This window comes from Pelophylax lessonae, assembly GCF_965119305.1.
Source record: "Pelophylax lessonae genome assembly, chromosome: 12".
Classification (NCBI taxonomy): domain Eukaryota; kingdom Metazoa; phylum Chordata; class Amphibia; order Anura; family Ranidae; genus Pelophylax; species Pelophylax lessonae.
Window position 1 is genome coordinate 132,700,255 of NC_138779.1, and position 15,893 is coordinate 132,716,147.

Below are 15,893 nucleotides of genomic sequence, written 5' to 3' on the forward strand. Positions count from 1 at the left end.
GTCGCCTATAAAAACCAGGAAGTGAGAGGAGCAATGCTGCAGCCAAGACAGGGCTGGAGCAGTGAAAAAAAAGGCAGGTCAGTGGGGTGTTTTTTGTTTGACTTTAGTACCACTTTAACCCAAGGATGCAGTGTGTTACCAAATGCTAAATATGGCAGGAGATCTGCAGCCATCCAGCAAGAAACCCTCTTGTGGAAGTAAATTGTTCAGATGATTGCTCTACATGGTCTTGAAATGAAAATAAGGCTTCTACACAGAACCAGGTACATCCTACAATGCTTCATCACTATATTCAAAAGTAATATTTTTACAGTGCTAAACAAATTCAAGGGTAGTTGTAGTTAATGAACACCCAGGAACAAAGTTAAACAAGCTCCATGCTTCCCTTGTTCCCAATCTATCAATGGTCATCAAACCTTCATAGGAAATTCTGAAGTGCAGATCGCAAGGTAGATGTCCCCCTCCTTTTGAAAAAAGAAGTCTACAGGTCCTACAGGCTACCGATAGTCTGGACCGAGAAAGGTCTTTGACAACTCAAGGTCTGTTTGGAGCGCTTTCACACAGAAACATTGCCCACCCGGTGGTGCATATTTGTAGGGGGGGGGGGGTATGGGCTGTTAAAGCCCAGTCTTTTGCCTCTACACATGCTTTACATGGGCTGCAACAGGCTAAAGATATATTGCATATTGCTTTCCTTAGTACAGTACAACTCCATTTTTCTTTACAATTACAAATCAAAGGGTCAACATTGCACATTGCAAAATACCTGGTCTTGGTTGGATTATGATTGGTGGAAAAAAAGATTCCACTGAATGATAGTAATAAGAACTAGCAACTGCACCTTTCTATGTGCAAAAAACATCCATGGCTTATTCAGAGAAGGTACAATAAGAAAAGTAAAGTGGGCCTGGGGGTATACCAACTTTAACTCCTAGGCCTAGTCCCGAAGCATTGGTTTGCATCAGGAACGTTTTCTGAAAGTCCTGGGCTATATAAGTTCTGGTTTCAGGAACAAAGCATGTTTCAACTGGCAGAACACTGCTTCTGCCCTAGGATTCCTGTGCAGCACAGCGGAGGTTTTTCCCTTTATGAAATCTGTCAACAGGGTGGCCAAGCTGGCAAAGTTCGGGAAACAAATTCTGCAAAATCCCACAACCCCAAGGAATGACCATATCTGTTTTTTTGTGACAGGAAAGGCTTCCTTTTAATTTAGCTGGGGGCTCGATGGTGCCTATGCCTACCATGTACCCAAAACAGAGGGGCCCCTTCTAGGGAGTCTCTTTAAATTTTTAATCTAGGTGTCAGGCTGTTCTTGCGCTTTTCTGCCCACTGTCAAGGCCCCTCTTTCCTCCAAGGGCTTAATCAGAATAACATGATACACTTGGTAGGACTTTCTCTTCATGGCTGGTAGACCCTACCTACCTTTTCAACTATCTCCAGGGGGTTCCAACCATTTCAACAGGAACTTGTTCTCAACAGTTGGTACCAATACAAGAATTCTATCACCAGGTTAAACGCTCTGACCCTGGGGGACCGGTTGTACTGTCAGTTTTTTGCCTCTTGCACAGTCCACAAACGCTCTCCTACTATGGGCATTATGAATACTATTCAGCCCTGCATTTTTACAGTTGGCTCCACTATGCTTCTATAGGACGTAGATTCTTGCTCCCATGTCTCTTTAACCACATCCAAAAATTTATGGAGCTGTTATCTTTAAACCAACTTAAAAGGTAATAACCCTATGGATGCCTAGGGAACCTCCCATATGGTAAATTCAATATAATAAGTTTGGGGATAATACACAGATGTGCACACCTGCTTAATTTAAGCAATTTTCAGAGATTCTTCATAACCTTAAGACATAAATGGGGTCCCTTGATTGGTTAGGGGTACTAATGGCAATCCTGTTCTCATGAACATTTCAAACAACTCATCTTATCTTGGATTTGATATTTCTTAAAAGGAACCACTTACGGATATTGGATGACCTAGTCAAGGACTACTGAAATGTATTAGTGTCCACTAGCTGATTAAACTAAGCGGTCACCAGATCAATGGCTACCTCAATAACTGAAAAGCTGTATCAGTGGACTCTTGAAATGGGGTGTTGAGGCAGTTACTTGAGAGGCTGAGCAGGACTCAGTAGTCCTTGATGTCCCAGTACACACTGGGACAGCAAAAATATTGCAAAACCCACTCCTCTTAGCCCCCTCAACATGACCCCAAAGCACATAAGAATAAGCCACATGTAACATCTGCACCTAAAAGGCTGGGGTATCACTAGTTGTTAAACCACTTCGTCACACTCCTTGGTGACTCTGGACAAGAGGTCGTGATTCACAGCAATATGGGGGAACCGCATATCTGCCCCAGCTGCTATGGCCAATCCTGCAAACACTACCAGTGGAGCCAACCTCAACAGTCTCCTGTTTCTCCTCCTCTTATCAAGATTTACGCAGATTATTGCTACATACTATACTGTATAGAAATTGCATCCGACACTGAGAATCTAATCTGGTCATAATCCATTTTTATTACCCCCTTTAGTTGTACATACTCCATGTCTTAAATTCTTACCGGAAATATGAAAGATACTTCTATTGAGATCTGTGTTTGAATACCAGATTGTATATGAATTGTATTTTACACTCCTATATAAACTATTTTAATTTCCCCATATGAACTTCTTGTCCATTAACCCGCACCACACTCTAAGGATTTATAATTAAAGCAGTACAGGCTGATAAGCATACATGATTGCATGGTAGACCAAGTCATGGTCAATCACATTGACCCTCTTAGGACACAGGGCCACCAGATGACCCAGTTGGCAGCAAGTTTAGCAACTAATCTTGCAGTGTTTTTATTCGCCCGCCAGTTTTCAAGAAAGTTCAGTGGTATGGTGCTTTTTGAGGTGGTTTTACACCCCCCAAAGGGGACCTACAGCAGTCATCTGCTGATACTTTGGGGCCAAAAGGGAGCTTTCTTGCTCCAGAGCATCTCTCTTCATGGTAAAAGCGCCCCTAAAGTGTAGCTATATTGTTCTACCACAGTGGCCATCTCATCCAGGGACTCTGGGTTCAGCCTGGGTCGCCCAGCAGTACAGTTCCTTGTACAGACTGTGAAGGAATGTGATGAACACTTGTGAATTAAGCAAAATGTCTATTTTTCTATGTGTATTTTTCTGTACATGTACATATCTTTTTTCTATCTTCCTTACTCAAAATGGCCGTTACTAGATACCCCCACCACCGACAATGGAATGTCTGAAGAAAGATGGAGCCTTGGCACAGTGCCTTCAAGAGAAGATAACATTCATAAACTGGAAGGGGACTACCTTATAATGGACATGACTAATCAGAAAGCTGCAAATAATCAGTATTATGCTATTATTATGCTTATGACGTACTAACATATGACACCGCCTACTAACTATTTAACACGCTGTACATTAGGAATAAACAGGAAGTATAATTTACCTGAACAATGTGTGTCAGTGTGTGATATCCTCGTGCATGCACTCTAATTACCTATTTAATTAGACCCAGTAGCAGAAATCTATTTTGAGCCTGATTGAGGTTCGCAAATTATTACAAATGGCGCCCAAACGTGGGACCCTCAGATGTTTGTCTGACGAAAAGCCGCGTAGGAGGTTTGGCAACTGGATGAGACAGACCAAGAGGGACTTGCGCATTGCTAAGTGTAGGGTAGGTACTTTTACCTTACCACTGTATGACTTTTTTCTGTCTTCTCTTAATCGCGGATATTTAGTGCTTTTGCAAGGACGTTTCAGAGGTGGGTAATCTTTTATTCCTCACCCGGGGCTGTTTTGCATTAACCTGCCATAAGATTTCTGCTGGCTGTACATTGTTTGTTCAGTGTCTGCCACCCTGAGTGGATGGGACTCTGCAGGCTGGAAGGTTGCATTTGTGTGTCCCCAAGTGAGCGGTTTGCCCTTTAATAAGATGGATATTCGCAACGTACGTCCTTCGGGAGGGGTTACTCGGGGGGTTGACTGATTGAAGGACTCCCTGAGGGTTAAGCTCAGCTGCAGGTGGATACCCAACACTAGGGGAGGCAGGAGTAATGTCTTCAGTGTCTGTAGTTTTGCTTGAAGTGTGTCTCAATAGGCTGATACAACAGTTGTAAGAGTGCCTGGGTTTTCAAGTGCGCTGTCTGCCCTTGAAAAGATGGACCTTACAACATACATCCTTCGGGATGGGTTACTCGGGGGGTTGACTGATTGAAGGATCCCCTGAGGGTTTAGCTCAGCTGTTGAGGTCACATGACAAGAGAGACGACAGGAGTTATGTTTTGTTCTGTGTGTGTTGTGAAATGAAACGTACATGGTTACACAGATAGATCCAGTCAGGTTTCAGGTTGCTATGAGCAACAGAGAGACAGAAAGAGGAAGGGGTTACGTTTTAAGTTTTTTTTTTTCTTTTTTCAATCCAACTCCCCCCCCCCCCCCCTTCTCTTCTGTGTGTCCCTTCTGAGACTTGCGCTGTTGCGTTGTTATCAGGTAAAACTCCCCCGCTTGCAGCTGGCATATTTTTCTCGTGAGAAAGCGGGGGGGGGGGGGTCACTCCTTGCATGGAGCTTGTAGGACTATGGGTCCCAGCATTCCCACACATATGCATTTATTTATTTATTTTTTTAATGGAATTTTTGGAGTTTTGCCATTTATACATTTGTGTATAAAGCATAGGAACCTCTGGGAAGAGTGATAGTGAATAAAAAACAGTTTTTATTAGGCAAAACAGTTTGCCGTAGTCGGCAGGATGTTTTGAGGTTATTTTTTTTTTATAGAATTATAGATAATGAGAAATTAGATTTTGTAAATGGGTCCCTATGTAAAAGGGAGCTCTGGTGCAAAATTTTGAAAATTGGCTACTTGCCAGGGGGGGGGGGGGGGGTTCAACTGTGAATATCTTTGTTCCTGTAATAGTTATGGAATTTATTTTTGGACAGAAAGGGTTACCGTAATTAGTGTGACAATTGAACCCTATTGGCACTGAGCCAAAATTTTAACTTAGATTAACTTTTTATCTGATTATAGTATTTAAGAGATATTTGGGGGGCATCCTCTATTGCAGGAGGGGAACCTCTGGTCAGCTCTGGTCACCCCTGGTCTGAGTTTTGAAAATTGGCGCAAAGTCAAAAGTTTCAAATCAAGTTAAGCGATTAGTTGCCAGTACTGCCCCCTCCGGCCGTCAGCTGAGACAGCGGCAGAAGAACAGAAAAGAGTGAGGGACATCCACTGAAATCTCACCCCAGGACCTCTAAAAGTGCATGATGGCAAGCTTTCATCCAGTCTGACAATGTTATTGAAGTTCTTCGCTTCGATGAAGGAGGCCTTTTAGAGGCGGAGAAGACAATTGGCCTCAGTTCATATCAGCAAAAAAGCCTATAGATCCCCCAAACCGGGAAGTTGATGATCCATCCATTCCATTTGAGATCCCATTCCATCTGGCTGACCAATTGGATTCCCTGGTATCACAGTATACGCTCCAACCTCTCTCAAATTTGGTAAGAGTCCACGCACATCACCGGGTGTCATTACAAAATTTTATTTTTTGTTCCAAGTCATGTTTATGGATTGTTTGTTGGGAAGAGGTTAATTCACCCACCCCTTATCACTCACTCCTCAACACCCATCATTCATCAGTTGGTTTTCCTGAAATATCTCTTTGGGAATACTTTCTTCTGGATGAAAAAGACTTTATTTCAAACTGTTGATCCATTTTGATTTCACACATACGGACATTTTTGTTCTCTTGTTTTATATTAGCGCACTTTTGTAACTTATTTCATATGTTACTCACTTTTTTGCAGTGAACTAGTTACTGCTCTTCTCTATGTACAGCCCTAAAAAAGTTGCGGAGGAGTATGGGCCAGGTGAGTAGGCACTTTAGTATGAGGGACAGAAGAAATATAGCCATTTTAGGGGGGACTGTGAAGGAATGTGATGAACACTTGTGAATTAACCACTTGCCGACCGGCCACGTTGACCGTACTGCGGCAAAGTGGCTCGATTCCGTCCAGCGACGTAGACCTACTTCGCTGGACTCCCCCCCCCCCCCCCTGTAGGCGGCGCTCGCGCGCCACTGGAGGCGCGCTCCCGCTGTTTTCAGTCAAAGCGGGAGTCGGGCCAGGGGAGGAGCGGCGGCGATCGCAGCTGCTCTTCCCCGATCGTCGAGGAATCGAGTTTGGAGATCCGCCCGCTTGTGTAAACAGAGCGGGCGGATCTCCTAAGTGACAAGGAGTGACAGATTGCAGTGTTCAGCATAGCTGAACATGCGATCTGTCCCTTTGTCACTCAGTCACCTCCCCCTACACACGTTAGTAAGCACCAGGCATACATTAACCCCTCCCTCTCCAATAAAATTAACCCCTTCCCTGCCAGTGTCATTTTTACAGTAACAGTGCATATTTATAGCACTGATTACTATAGAAATGTCACTGGTACCCCCAAAAGTGTCAAAAATGTCAGTCAAGGGTCCGATCTGTCTGCCGCAATGTCGCAGTACCGCAAAAAAAAAAAAAAAAAAAATCGTAGATCGCCGCCATTACTCGTTTAAAAAAAAAAAAAACACCAAAAATGACAAAAATCTTTCCCTTAGTTAGTAAACGCAATAACTTTTGCGCAAACCAATCAAAATACGCTTATTGTGATTTGTTTTTACCAAACATCGGTAGCAGAAAACAAATTGGCCAAAAATGTAAAAACATTTTGATTTTTACATTTTTTGGGGGGGGGAAAATGTTAAAAATATTGTTATTTTTTCAAAATAAACGCACTTTTTTGTTTATAGCGCAAAAAGTAAAAATGGCACAGGTGATCAAATACCACCAAAAGAAAGCTCTGTTTGTGGGAAAAAAAGGATGTAAATTTAGGTTGGGTACAGCGTCACACGAACGCGCAATTGTCAGTTAAAGTCGCACAGTGCCGAATCGCAAAAAGTGGCCTGGAAGTAAGACAGCAAAATCCTCCGGTGGTAAAGTGGTTAAGCAAAATGTCTATTTTTCTATGTGTATTTTTCTTTACATGTACATATTTTTCTGTCTTCCTTACTCAAAATGGCCGTTACTAGATACCCCCACCACCGACAATGGAATGTCTGAAGAAAGATGGAGCCTTGGCACAGTGCCTTCAAGAGAAGATAACATTCATAAACTGGAAGGGGACTACCTTATAATGGACAGGACTAATCAGAAAGCTGCAAATAATCAGTATTATGCTAATATTATGCTTATGACGTACTAACATATGACACCGCCTACTAACTATTTAACACGCTGTACATTAGGAATAAACAGGAAGTATCATTTACCTGAACAATGTGTGTCAGTGTGTGATATCCTCGTGCATGCACTCTAATTACCTATCTAATCAGACCCAGTAGCAGAAATCTATTTTGAGCCTGATTGAGGTTCGCAAATTATTACAAGACCACACACAAAGTGGTCCAGAGTGACCGCTCTACAAATTTAATAAGAATCAGCACATCAGGTTGCAGCCAGTCCTGGAGCAGGTGCATCAGAATATAAAGCTGCACACGTTTGACCAGTCAGACATGAACTGACAAAGTAGGGTCACAGCAAGACTAAGATAAAAAGGACCCCTCCTCTTAGGGGGAGCAAACAGCTTGTCAGAATGTCGCTTTAGAAAAAGATACAGTGCCTTGCGAAAGTATTCAGCCCCCTTGAACTTTTCGACCTTTTGCCACATTTCAGGCTTCAAACTTAAAGATATAAAACTGTAATTTTTTGTGAAGAATCAACAAGCGGGACACAATCATGAAGTGGAACGAAATCTATTGGATATTTCAAACTTTAACAAATAAAAAACTGAAAAATTGGGCGTGCAAAATTATTCAGCCCCCTTAAGTTAATACTTTGTAGCGCCACCTTTTGCTGCGATTACAGCTGTAAGTCGCTTGGGGTATGTCTCTATCAGTTTTGCACATCGAGAGACTGAAATTTTTGCCCATTCCTCCTTGCAAAACAGCTCAAGCTCAGTGAGGTTGGATGGAGAGCGTTTGTGAACAGCAGTTTTCAGTTCTTTCCACAGATTCTTGATTGGATTCAGGTCTGGACTTTGACTTGGCCATTCGAACACCTGGATATGTTTATTTGTGAACCATTCCATTGTAGATTTTGCTTTAGGTTTTGGATCATTGTCTTGTTGGAAGACAAATCTCCGTCCCAGTCTCAGGTCTTTTGCAGACTCCATCAGGTTTTCTTCCAGAATGGTCCTGTATTTGGCTCCATCCATCTTCCCATCAATTTTAACCATCTTCCCTGTCCCTGCTGAAGAAAAGCAGGCCCAAACCATGATGCTGCCACCACCATGTTTGACAGTGGGGATGGTGTGTTCAGGGTGATGAGCTGTGTTGCTTTTTACGCCAAACATAATGTTTTGCATTGCTGCCAAAAAGTTCGATTTTGGTTTCATCTGACCAGAACACCTTCTTCCACATGTTTGGTGTGTCTCCCAGGTGGCTTGTGGCAAACTTTAAACGACACTTTTTATGGATATCTTTAAGAAATGGCTTTCTTCTTGCCACTCTTCCATAAAGGCCAGATTTGTGCAGTATACGACTGATTGTTGTCCAAATGGACAGAGTCTCCCACCTCAGATGTAGATCTCTGCAGTTCATCCAGAGTGATCATGGGCCTCTTGGCTGCATCTCTGATCAGTCTTCTCCTTGTATGAGCTGAAAGTTTAGAGGGACGGCCAGGTCTTCGTAGATTTGCAGTGGTCCGATACTCCTTCCATTTCAATATTATCGCTTGCACAGTGCTCCTTGGGATGTTTAAAGCTTGGGAAATCTTTTTGTATCCAAATCCAGCTTTAAACTTCTCCACAACAGTATCTCAGACCTGCCTGGTGTGTTCCTTGTTCTTCATGATGCTCTCTGCGCTTTAAACGGACCTCTGAGACTATCACAGTGCAGGTGCAATTAAACAAAGACTTTTGCACGCCCAATTTTTCAGTTTTTTTATTTGTTAACAAAGTTTGAAATATCCAATAAATTTTGTTCCACTTCATGATTGTGTCCCACTTGTTATTGATTCTTCACAAAAAAATACAACTTTATATCGCTATGTTTGAAGCCTGAAATGTGGTAAAAGGTCGAAGGGGGCCGAATACTTTCGCAAGGCACTGTACATATATACTAACAGACTGATTCTACAATTTCAGAGTGTCACACACTGCATCAATAACAGCCAAACTGTCTCCATTGAGTGTGATAGCAAACTCATCAGTGAAGGACTGCAAAGGCTCAGAATCAGCCTCTGCAGTTGATGACTGCCATAGGCGTGCGCACAGGGTGTGCTGGGTGTGCCTGGGCACACCCTAATCACCTAGGCCACATTAGCATTATCGCTCTGTTTGCCAGTGAGGAGATAGGAAAGATCTCCCTCTGACTTGCTCTGCCATAAGAGAAGTGCCTACGCACTTATATTTCACTGTGCCAGCAGGAAGAGTAATGTCCCGGGGCCATATACATGTAGGCACACACATGCACGTGTATTTAAACTTTGGGGTGCACACCCTAATGCAATAGGCTGTGCACACCTATGATGACTGCAAAGAAACCAATAAGACAAATCAAATGTGAATTCTACTGAAAAGAGGGGGCAGGAGCAAACTTTGTGGCCTCTGATCATAATCCACACATAAATGGGTGATATGGATCATAAAATCTTGCATTACCACAAAAAAAAAAAAACTTAACAGTGGCCCAGCAACACCCAAAGGATACAAAGTCAGAGGTTAACATGATTTCAGGCTGCAGGCATTAGCACCATTAGAAGGTTAAATACTTCCTCCCTAGCTTCTAATTTCAGCTTTCTCAGTTACGTTTTGAAAATGAAAGCTAGACACTGGATGCTATACACAACTGCCTCTGATTCTGGTTGCTCCAATCTTAGAAAATTCCCATAATAGGCTACTCTGAGGGAGAGCTATACGATATAGGGGGATGAGATTCTGCTCTTGCTCATTTACAGTGCGTAAAAATTTTAGTTTAAGCTACTGAATTCTGTAAACAGTAAAAAAAAAGAAATTGAAAAAAGGAAAAAAAAAAAAAAAAAAAAAGAGCCTAGAGGGCCACCAGCTGTCCAAAAATGAAAATGGATATCAATATGCAATGGCATTCATCCAATGTGACCTCTGGACAATTTCCCCTCTGGAACTTTTTTTTCTTCATTTTTCACACACCAGTTTAAAATCAGCGTTTTTGCCTATATAATGAATTAAAATCCCCAGCTGTGATCAGGAAAGACGCAGAGCTGAAGAGGATAAGAAATGGTCAGCTGTTAAGGTGATAGGTAAATGGGATGATAGCAGTCTTGGTAAATAAATGGTTTCCTTTAATGCAAATTTCCTCAGCACTTTTACTTTTAGCAGCTGTCACTCACCTTCTTTCCTCCCTCATGCTGAGCGAAATTGGTACACAAGTCTTTCAACAGCTGTGTTGTCTCATTGGGCACATGATACATAAGTATCTTTCCGTAGCATTTCATATTGCTTTCTATTTGAGGGAAGGGAAGGCGTCCAATGTATCTTAAAGCTTCTTGGAAATTCTGTAACAAACACAAAATAGTTTGGAAAATATGTATCAGATATACATTTCTGAAAACAATCCTCTTGCTTGACCTGGTAATTTACAACTTCCTGTAGAAAAATGGGCATAAACCCAAAACCAAAAAATCATTAGATGTGGTGGCTGAATTAATTTTTTTAAAGCTTCCCCCCCCCCCTCTTTTTTTACCTGGTCAGTAACACATCTCCTGTATTAGAGTGCCCCCTTCTGGATGAATGAGCACAGGAGGCACAGCAGAAAGCAGCACTGTGAGTCTGGAGGGGGGGGGGGAGGGGGGTTACATGTACCAGCAGATATAGATACACTAGGAAATTGAATCAAACTCCCTCTCACACTTTGTAATCAGTTACAGCACAGTTTTTTCCCCTTTTGGGATAAAGGTTTTTCCTAATAAAAGCTGATCATTGTAAGCCACCCCTGCCTGTGTTAAATGGTTTTGTCCCATCCCTGTAAGCTGATCTATTCCAATGGAGAGCTTTGTTCTTTTGAAAAAAAAAACAGACTTACTGGCTGGATCACCAGGAAGAAATAGAAGAAAGCAAGCCTAAAAAGAAAAAATTGTGCAGACATCACATCTAAGAAATTGTAAAAACTGTAAAATAATAAATGTTTGCTTTTGGGTTGAAGACTGCTTTAAACTAAGGATTATACAAAGAGAAGATTACCATTCCTCCCTGTTTGCTAGGTCTGTCCATGGGAAACAAATGTACCCGATAGTGATTCCGGCAGCAGTAAATGCAAATGAATCAAACATGTAAAGCCACTACTCCATTTTGCCAATGCATTTCCACCAGGGATATTGCCAGGAAGTGCCAAGGTGACCTCAAAAAGTGTTTTGGAGGCAGCTTCTGAGTTTATTACTGCAAATGGGTGAAGATCACTGTTCTTGCTTACTGTGGGGGCCCTGTTTGCCTGGCCTTCCAATCACAGTCCAACCTCATCAACTACTGATCATTGAGCTTGATTAGGTGAGTGGGAGGAGCCATACATCAGGTAAACACGTACACACACACACACACACACACACACACACACACACACCCCGACATGTATTGTTACACTATATGGAACTTTTTCACCCCTGAACTCTGGACTACCTAATCTTGGCCCAAGAACCCTGCATTACCTAATCCTGTACCCTGAACTCTGCATTCTTTACTCCTGACTCCTGCACACTTTGTTAAAATACTAAACTCTGGGTTACTTACCACTGATCTTTGAACTCTGAACCCCAAAACTCTGTGTTACATACTACTGATCTCTGACCTCTGCAAATTTTGAAGATTACATTTTTCCACAATGCCGAGAGCTAAAGATGAGAGTGAAAGCTTGTTTTAAAGGCGATTCTACTGCTTGCTCAGAATACGCAAATATTTTAACGTGCATGTTCTGGACACAGGTAAACTTTAAGATCTAATATAGAAAATGATATATTTACGTCAGTGTGTCTCAACCTTTTTCCAACCAAGACACCCTTTAAAAAGTGGGCACAATCCCAAGCCACACATGTAGGACACCCAACATGAGAGGTATTTATTCTTCCAGAGCAAATACACCATTGCACACTGGTATTAACTAGCACAGGAATGATTTTCTCCCTTATTCCAGCTAATGTTACCCCGCTGCTCAGAGGGGCAGGGGAGGTTCAAACAAGGATGCTGTGCAGGCACCTAATATCCTCCTTAGCAACTGATGCCATTGGTTGTTAGGACACCAGTGGCTGGAAGGTTGCGATGATGCACAAGGAAAACCTGTGGCTTTGTGTAAATAAAAGGCAGGCTTCATCCACCCGCCGGCTTGTATACAGTTGTGTTGCAATTTTGCCTGAGCACCGTGGTTGAAAAAGGCTGATTTACATAATATCTAGGCAGAGTATAGTCAGACATGGAAGAAAACCACTTACCTTAATATCTTCTAGCTGTATTTTTAAGTACCATTCATGATGGGCATGCTTCTCTGCCAAATACATGGCATGTGAATGGTAACCAGCTTGCCGAAGAACCTTGATAGCTATTTCTACATCAAAATGTACCTCATCAACGCTTGCCTGAGGAAAAAATAAGCAAAAGTTGTGGAGTAACAAAAAAAAAAAAATAAATAAATAAACGAAAAAAGTATCTATTATGATCAAAAAGAAAATGATGCTCATACAACTGATACAATTTTAATAAATGAACAAAACATATTAAAAACATTTATCCTGAAAAAACTGCATGGTTTGAAGGAATCATTAGTCAAGTAGAAACTAAAGAATCAAAGAAAGTTGCTGTGCTCACTTTAATGAACTCCTCCAGATGAGCGCTGTCCTTTAGCTTTGTGTAGCAGTTTAGTAGGAGAGTGGTGTGGTCTGCATTGGCTAGAGATTGTAAATGCAGAGCCTGAAGGTACGCTGTCAAATTATGTATCCTCTGGGCATCTAGAAATTTTCGGATAACATATGAAGGCTCTAATTTTCCAATTGTACTGTAAAAGAAAGGGAATGAAGCAACTGAATAGATAAGATGAAGAATAATAATAAAGCAAGAAAAAATATATATAAAGCTTGCAAGACAAGAGCTATCTTCCTTTCAATAAACAAGCATTCTGCAAAGCAATGATGCACATTTTAGAAACCAGCTCACCATGAAGACTGCCTTGGTGACCAAACGTTCCCCCCCCATAAGCTCCCCAACTCTCACCTGTATTGTCTGATGGGTAAGCTGCTGGCAAGCAGGACTTAGGTTCCTCTGTGCACTGTATGATGTGATTTATTGTCAACTTCCTGTCACATACCAGTTCATACAGTAAGCTTAATTTAGAGAGAAAAGGGAAACCGGGTGTCCATATGACAAATAGGTTTGAGTGGGGTAGCTTTGCGATGAAGGATTTCCACCTATATCTGACAGCTGTATGGCTCAATGATAATAAATGATGCTTGAGTCTATGCCTTAAAGTGAACAGACAATGGCCAAAAAAAAAAAAAAAACAACCAACCACCCTACCAGCTCAGCGAAGCCTCAGTTTTGTAGTGAGCAATAAAGAGCACAAAGAGGGTGGATCCCTGTGTCCTGTGATATACTCCAAGACAAGGAATTTTTACAGGTAACAGCTTCCAAAGTGTGCAGCACCTTCTCCTTAGGATTAGGACAAAAAGATGGCAAGACAGTGTTCCAATTCAGGTGGGATAAAGTAACCACCTGAAGTAAAAAAGAAAAAAAAAAGGCGGAGAAGAAAAAAAGAAAGAAAGAAGAAGGGCTGAGGACTCAAAAGCAATTTATCCTGGTGAACAACCAGGAAGGGTTCCTTGCAGGATAGAGCAGCGAAGAGACCATGTAAGCCGCAGTAGTGAAAACCAAAAAAAAAAACCTTGCGCATTAAGAGCGACAAGTGGATTTCTTGGAAAGGCTCAAAAGGAGTAGAAGTCTGCAAAACAAGCAAGACCCATATAGACCAAGGGGGCAGAAAACATCTACCCCTTGATAGTACTTAAAGCCAGACATTTTCACGCCAGACTGGAAAAAAATTTTATTTTGGACTTACCGCAAAATCCATTTCTCTGATGTTCATTGACAGACACAGCTCCTGATATTCTTAACCATTGAGTAATAATGCCCCTTACAGGAGTAGGACACTAGGCAAAAAAAAATGTCTGGCTATACCCATGGGCAGTTCCAGGGGGTATACTCCCTCTCTCTGCTATTAGGCACTCAGTTTAGTTACAAGCAGTGTCAGCAGAATTACAACTCCATAGAGGGGTGGGTGCTGTGTCCGTCAATGAACATCAGAGAAATGGATTTTACGGTAAGTAAAAAATTCCATTTTCTCTTTCATTCATTGACGGACACAGCTCCTGATATTCTTAACCATTGGGACGTCACAAAGTAAAACATGAGAGGTGGGATCAGCAAAAAAGAAATTCCCAAGGCTAAACTATAGCCAACCAGGTAAACAGGAGCTCACCCAAACAAACTGGAGCCCACCTGAAAAAAAACAATACACCCTCAAAGAGGATCAGGTCCTCTTAAATAGCAGCCTGCAAAACCTTGCGGCCAAAAGAAGCATCGGCAGATGCCAACACATCCACTTTATAGAACTTTGTAAAAGTGTGCACCAACGACCAGGGTGCCGCCTTGCAACCCTGCTTCACTGAGGCCTGATGACGGAAAACCCAAAGGAGGCACCAAGCACCCTAGTAGAGTGCGCCTTGACAGGGAAAGGAGGAACCTGACCCCTGATAGAATAGGTCTGAATAACTATCTGTCTGATCCATCTGAAAATGGTTGCAGAGGAAGCGGAAAACCCTTTACGAGGTCCATCCGTGAGCACAGAGAGTGACTTCCTGAAATATAGCTGCCAGGTACACCCTAATTGCCCAGACCACATACAAGGTATGCAAGGCAATTTCCTTTGGATGTTTAGGCCTGGGACACAGGGAAGGCAACACAATTTCTTCATTCAAATGAAAACCAGAGAAAACCTTTGGAAGGAACGACGGACAGGGGAGAAGAACAACCTTATCCCTGTAAATCACCAGTTAAGGTGAACGACAGGATAACGCCGCCAGTTCCGACACCCTGCGTGCAGAGGTGATAGCCAACAAAAAAGGCCACATTCTGAGACAGCGTAAGCAGGGGAATCTCCTGAAGATTCTCAAAGGGAGGCTTCTGGAGAACCAAAAGCACCAAATTGAGATCCCAAGGTGACAACGGAGCTTCGATCCTGCGGAGAAGTCTTAGCAGAAGCTTGAGAGGAGGGAAGGCGTAAATTAGACGATACTGACCCCACGTGGCCACCAGCGCATCTGTGGCGTCCCCCAGAGAATCCCTTGACCGAGCCACAAACCTCTGCACTGCCAACAGATCCACCAGGGGGTGCCCCACCGGAGACACAGTTGATGAAACCCCTAATGGAACAAACCATTCTGCCCACCTTAGAATGCTGGCTACCTCCAAGGCTGCCAGGACACTTCTTATGCCCCCTTGGTGATTGACATAAGCCACGGCCGTGGCATTGTCCAAATTAATGCGCACTGGACAAGGCTGAAGACGATCTGTCCAATGGTCCAGAAACCGTCTGATCGCTTGGGGTTCCAAGACATTAATCGGTAGCCTGGACTCAAGCATCCAGATCCCCTGAGCAGAATGTTTGCTGAGGACGCCTCCCCAGCCAGACAGGCTGGCATATGTGGTGATCACTGTCCAATACAAGGGGAGAAAGGATTTGCTCAGCCGAAGCGCCAGAGAACGAAGCCACCATATCAGGGACTCCTTCATTCCCCAACTTAGCCGGAACTTATTG

General features: G+C 42.7%; 1 protein-coding gene across 2 annotated transcripts in view; it reads right to left on the reverse strand.

Moving 5' to 3' along the window:
* The window catches only part of VPS11 (VPS11 core subunit of CORVET and HOPS complexes), a 74,209-nt gene that overhangs the window by 31,365 nt on the left and 26,951 nt on the right, over positions 1 to 15,893 (reverse strand). For both annotated transcript variants that reach the window (XM_082273786.1, XM_082273785.1), the window contains 3 exons: positions 12,893 to 13,079; positions 12,520 to 12,663; positions 10,432 to 10,596 (listed from right to left, as the gene is read on the reverse strand). In XM_082273786.1, coding sequence (XP_082129912.1) covers positions 10,432 to 10,596; positions 12,520 to 12,663; positions 12,893 to 13,079 — 496 coding nt within the window. The remainder of the gene's footprint in view (positions 1 to 10,431; positions 10,597 to 12,519; positions 12,664 to 12,892; positions 13,080 to 15,893) is intronic.